At 36.2% G+C, this 5,922-nt stretch overlaps 1 protein-coding gene across 4 annotated transcripts; it reads right to left on the minus strand.

Annotated features, from left to right (window-relative positions):
* Positions 1-214: 214 nt before the first annotated feature.
* plpp5 (phospholipid phosphatase 5) lies at positions 215-5,311 on the minus strand. Of its 4 annotated transcripts, none has more exons than XM_048176810.1 (8): positions 5,031-5,311; positions 3,954-4,066; positions 3,599-3,707; positions 3,416-3,503; positions 2,707-2,770; positions 2,266-2,390; positions 857-1,027; positions 215-772 (listed from the first exon to the last, which is right to left on the minus strand). In XM_048176810.1, exons 1-8 carry the CDS (start codon positions 5,181-5,183, stop codon positions 603-605), a joined length of 993 nt encoding a protein of 330 aa, XP_048032767.1. In that variant the 5' UTR covers positions 5,184-5,311; the 3' UTR covers positions 215-602. The 4 variants fall into 4 exon arrangements, with proteins under 4 accessions (XP_048032767.1, XP_048032785.1, XP_048032794.1 ...); XM_048176828.1 differs by having other exon boundaries at positions 5,096-5,251; XM_048176837.1 differs by lacking the exon at positions 5,031-5,311 and adding an exon at positions 4,754-5,007.
* Positions 5,312-5,922: the final 611 nt, after the last annotated feature.

Genomic DNA, 5,922 nt, shown 5'->3' on the forward strand with positions numbered 1-5,922 from the left:
TCTTTGGCAGATACTGGGACTTAAGGTAATAGTTTATCAAACATATCAAATAACCAAAACAATATTGACTCACTTGACAGGAAATTCCCAGAGTGATGTTTCATACTGTATCAGATAATAGATAATACAGAGCAAAGGTCTTCTCACAACAAGTAATCTTCTTCAGTGTTGACAGACACTGTAATGTCGAATGATCTGCTCAAATTTCAGCCGATACATTATAAATCACAAACTTTATTGAGGATTTCCTGTATGCATACAGTCTCTACAGGAGATCACTATAAATATGTCTGCTAAGTTGTAAAATTGACCTAGAAGCTGTTTTAACATACATTAAGTTCTTTCACTGGGATATTTCACATATAAACCTCAAAGAGCTTGATAAGGTACAAATTTTTAAAGACATTTTCAAAAAGACAGCTCTACAATACACTTATTGTGAATGTCTAAAACAGTATAGGAAGGCAAAAAGCGAGAAGTACTCGTTGGTCCACAGGTGGCACACATACAAAAAAATAGACATAATCGCAGCAACTGGCTTGGTAAACATTCACTCAGTATATGGTTGTTGGTCTGGTTAAGTTGTAGCAGAATTTGAGTTCCTACAGAGGTAAGAGGTAGCCTGGGTTGGCCTGCTTGCGTTCCTGAGCCGGAGCCGCTGCCTCTCTCATTCGGAGGGGTCTGTGGCAGTCCAGGTCGTTGAGAGCTGGGTAATGCTGTCGGTAACATAAGTATGAGAAGGCCAAACCGAGGAGAGATCCCACCAACACATCTGGGAGTGAACGGGAGACCATGTCATTGCCTTGAATCTATACATGTCGCTAGAGCAGTGATAATGATGACAGGAAATTCTCACCTTGCCAGTGATGTTTGTAGTCACATGTTCTGGAGAGGGCGATCATAATGGCAAAAAGGAGGGGGGTGAGGAAGGCACACAACCTCCAGGCTTTACCTCGGCCTGCTGGGCTAAAACAGTGCAGCTTTCCAGCCACGTACAGGGCAGTGAAGCCCAGGCCAGCAAACGCAACTATGACAAGGGATAAAAAGTTGTTACAATTACAGGTATATTTTCTTATTTTGTGTTATATATATATATATGATCAGTAGGAATTTTTAACTATCTTTTATACAGCAAGGAATGTTTAAATTGATCAAAACTGAAAGAAAAGATTTTTTACAAACAATTTATATTTTAAATAAATGCTGTTCCTTTAACCTTTCTGTTCATCAAATAATTTTAACTTTGCCATGCCAGGAATAAATTCCATTTTAAAATATTTCAATTTTCTAACTAAAAATGGAAAACTTTATATGTATTTTGGCTGTTTATTTATGTGACAACTGCGTTTTGGGTGCCTGAAAAAGGAAAATTTTGAAAACGGGTTTCAAAGTGCAAGTTTTTGAAAATGATAGCTTTATAGTCTCTGTGTAAACTACAAAAACACAAATTTGTGAAAACAGTGACGTCATGTGCATACCCATTACATGTTCAGTCTATAGGTGCATAGTGTTTCTTTACAAAGTGACATCGCCAACTATTGGCCTGGCATGGATAATACAGCGTTTTTAGTCGTGTGAACGGGGATCGTTTTTACAATGTTGTCGTCTGTACAAGAAAAACGCAAAGGAAAATCTTTTCCGTTTTTAATAAATCTTTGTCATGTAAACGTCCCCTAAAATTATAATAATATTTCACAATATTACTGTTTCTACTGTATTTTTTAATCAAATAAATGCAGCCTCGGTGATAGTAAAACTTCTCTATCAAAAATGTTTAAAAAAAAACCATAGATTTATTATTATTTATATATAAAAATAAATTATTTATTGTACTTAAATTGATATAGATTGAGTGTATATGGAGTGTAAAATAAGTTTAAAGTCAACATCAATCAAACAACAAATCAAAATGATCCCTATTGACTTTTTTTGTTCTTTTTTTTTTTTTCTCAAATAAATCTTCCTGGTTTTATTGGGCGTGATGCCCTTTGCTCCAAATAAAACAAATGTTGCTCATTTTTTATTAAATTTACCAAAACAACCTCTGAAGCAATCAAGCTCCATTCTGGTTTCTAACACCCATTTTTCACAATCCAATTAATTCCAGGCAGACAAAAGCAAATCCTGCCTTACATTTTTTCTTGTTTCACTCATAAACACTATGTCAGATTACAGAAATAAAGTGGGTTGTGAACAGTGTTTCATGCTGGGAAAAACAAAACAAAAAAAAACCCACTAAATAAACAGAACAGCAGCTGCTCTTACAGGAAGAGTGTCCACTTGGAAAGCTCTTCCTGCCTTCCATTACTACATCCGGGTCACCGCTACAGCGAAGCTCTGGGTTCATTTGGCCATCCGGAAAACAGCGGTAGAAGAAATCAGGCCGTGGCCTGGTATGGAGAGAGAAAGGAAGTTTAATGGAAAAAAGGACTAGGTCTGTGAGTATCTAGTCCTTTCTACTAGTCTTTCAACAAATGCTTCATTTTTCTAAGCTGAGTCAATGGGAGATCTATTGTAATATAATTGAAAATTAAAAAATAAATAAACCACATTTATCTGAATTTATTTACAAAACAATGTGTTTATGTTAAATGGTTTGAGATTAATTAATGTCTGCAGTGATGTGGGATATTGAGGTGGACATTAACACAGTTTGGTATATCTGGTGCAAAGTTAACATTGTGATAAGGTTGGACACTCACTCACCTTCCCACGGCTAGCTTGATTGCATTAGTGAAAACTCCATTTAACACCAGGGTCAAAGTCACAGCTGTGTCATACAAAAGACACAGAGACTTCAGTTAACCGACAATAACACTTAAGATCATGATTTCATAATTGATGCATTATCTCTTCTCTTTACAAAGACTTATACTAACTACATTTCACTATAAATAAACATTACAGGGAGGCATACAACAATTCTATATATATATATATATATATATATAAAAAATGAAATGTGTGTGTGTATATATATATATATACACACAAATTAAGTTCAATATATATATATTTATATATATAAAAAGTATATATATATATAATGAAATGTGTGTGAGTGTGTGTGTGTATATATATATATATATATACACAAATTAAGTTAAATATATATATATATGTATAATGAAATGTGTGTGTGATATATATATAACACACAAATTAAGTTTAAAAGATATAATAAAATATATAATGTTTTCTATATAAGGGCTATCAAAAACAACACAATTTCTGTGATTCATTTTTTCTGTTTAATATGTTCAAAATATTTAGCGTTACAGTTAGCGTTTATTTACAGGCTAGCGTTACAGTTTCTATTTTTTAATTATACTATGTAAAATTATTATATTTCTTAATTATAATTAATTATATATATTTTATATATGGAAATATTTATAAAACACACACTTCTTACCCAAAGATGCCTCTTTCACATCGGCCTTTCCACCTTGTTTCAAGGCAAATAAAAAAATAACCACCAATGGAGTGAAGAGGGCGATAGACTGTTTAAATTAGAAAAAAATGGTAGTGATATCCCTTTATTCAAACACCTGCGTGGTATATTCAAATGCAGTTTCGTGGTTGAATAAGCACTTACAAACATGAGGCGGGTAGGAACACGGTCCTTTTTGACAGGATGGAACTTATAGAGCCAGAGTTCCTCAGGCTGGATCTCACGGCTGAAGGGAGGAAGCTCCTCAGTCATGCTACAAGAACATAATAACAGCCTGAGAGAACAATCCTCATCTCAACAAAACAAACAAACAGAGACACAGCTCAGGAGACTGGAAGATCTACCCACACAGCAGTGAGCGAACCTGGCTCTCCAAAATAGAACAAAAAACTGGCATAACAGGTTATGAATAAAGAGGATACCGGTTAGATCCGTCAAACCCACAGAAGTAGTTCAGGTCAGGGGTTGGGGTAGTAATACAAGAATAAAGTGTACTTACAGAAAAAGACCTAAAAGCAGCAGCCGTACAATAACTTCAGCAATGAAGCCATTATCAAAACTCTTCCTCATCTTTGGTCGTGGTTTGTCATTGAAGACACCTTCCCCTGAAACCTGGAAGAAAGTGGAAGAGGATTTTGCATTGAACTGAAACTGTGAATTCATATTTAGATGCACTGAATTAAATATCTGAGAACCCAAGCAGGAACACTCGAGATAAACTTCATCACCAAAACCATCCACCAGCATGAAACGAGAAGATATGACGGGGAGTGACACTTCAGCTGGTTACTATTATAAACCCAATATCAACAGAAAATAAACCACTAGTGTTATTCAAAAGCGAATTTATGTTATTATTACGCCTGTGACACAGAACCCTGTTAGAAAAAAAAAAAAAAAAAACAGTTTAAGATGGTACCTGGATTCTAATTGGTCTATGATGGTCATTACAAGCTGGTTGACCAGTTACCATGTTCCAAAAATCAACCTGAAGTATGACCAGATATCAGCTGGTTTATTACTGATCACCAACCGATGACCACCTTGGATCAGCAATTAAATACTAGCATGTTTCACAAACCAGCACAGTTTTTCTACAGCTCTAACCTGGTTAAAACATCCAGTTTAAGATGGTATCTTCATTTGATAGTCATTACAAGCTGGTTGACTAGTTATGTTACAAAAACCAACCTGAATTGCTATGACCAGCTAGCAGCTGGTCTGTTACACATCACCAACTAATGACCGCCTTAGATCAGCTAGAAACCATCTACAGTGTTCCCAAACCAGTTTAACTACCTTAAGATGGTATGTGAACAGATAGTAGCTGGTTTAAGATGGTCCAAGATGGCCTATACCATATTTTAAACAAGCTGCCAGGTTTGTTATTAGTCTAAGATGGTCTACAGTTTAAAACAACCAGAAACCAGCTACTATGTTTCAAAACAGCTAGATTTAGCTCAGTTTATCCAGCACGAAAGTAACTCAAGGATCGAATTTTCCAAGTGAAACCTAGCATCACTAGAAAGTCGCGCGACCCTCCGCGGCGGCACATCTGTAATATTTGCTTACGAACATTTCCGCAAATACGACATCGCGCATCCTCCGTCTTTTGTCTGCAGCGCGGAGTTGAATACAGACCTTCGGATTCTTTCCTTTTCTGTCTAAACCGTCGCCTTGTCGGCTGTTGAGAGCAGCCACCGGAGCAGAATTTTGCGATGTCTGTCATATATATTTGACATGTCCAGCAGCAGCTGACCGCGGTACAGATCAGCGATGAAGGGGTACGACTGACGAGGCAGTGCACACACACACACACACTGACATTAACACGTCAGTCCTTTCTGTGATGTCCGAATCGCGAAGGAGCCGTTTGATTGAACAGGATCTTTTTACAGATTCGATCGAGCCGATTCGCAGAGCCTTTGTGAATCACATGACAGTAAAACGGCAACTTTTTTCGCTTTTTAAAGTCCCAAGAATATTCCAAATACAAAAGTCAGTTTCATAATTTCTCTTTATTCACTTAAAACCAGCTGTCCTCAGACCATATTCTGAAAACTCCTAGAATATAAAGAACTTAATGTAATCTTTTGAAAACTTTTCAAATCATCTAAAATCAAAGTGAGCCTTTTGCTATGAAATCAACAATGTCACATAGGCTTTGATGGGGTTTATATGTAAAGCAAACGAATGGAAAAAAAAATAGTGATATAGAAGTAATACGTTACTTTTGTGAACACGATGCGATGATTCGAATGCATCAGTGAATCAAGAACGGTCCGAGCGAATCGATTCGCGCATGGATCTGAAATTTCAGTCCTATCACGAATCATGCGCCCTCTTGAGACTGTCACACGCATTTAAAAAGCCCCAACCTTTTTTTTTTTTTTTTTTTAAGTCTATGGCCCCAACCATCGACAACCTTACGACAAACTCATTCAAATGTGAATTCAAAGAAACACTTG

The sequence above is a fragment of the Megalobrama amblycephala genome, linkage group LG2, assembly GCF_018812025.1.
Source record: "Megalobrama amblycephala isolate DHTTF-2021 linkage group LG2, ASM1881202v1, whole genome shotgun sequence".
NCBI lineage: Eukaryota > Metazoa > Chordata > Actinopteri > Cypriniformes > Xenocyprididae > Megalobrama > Megalobrama amblycephala.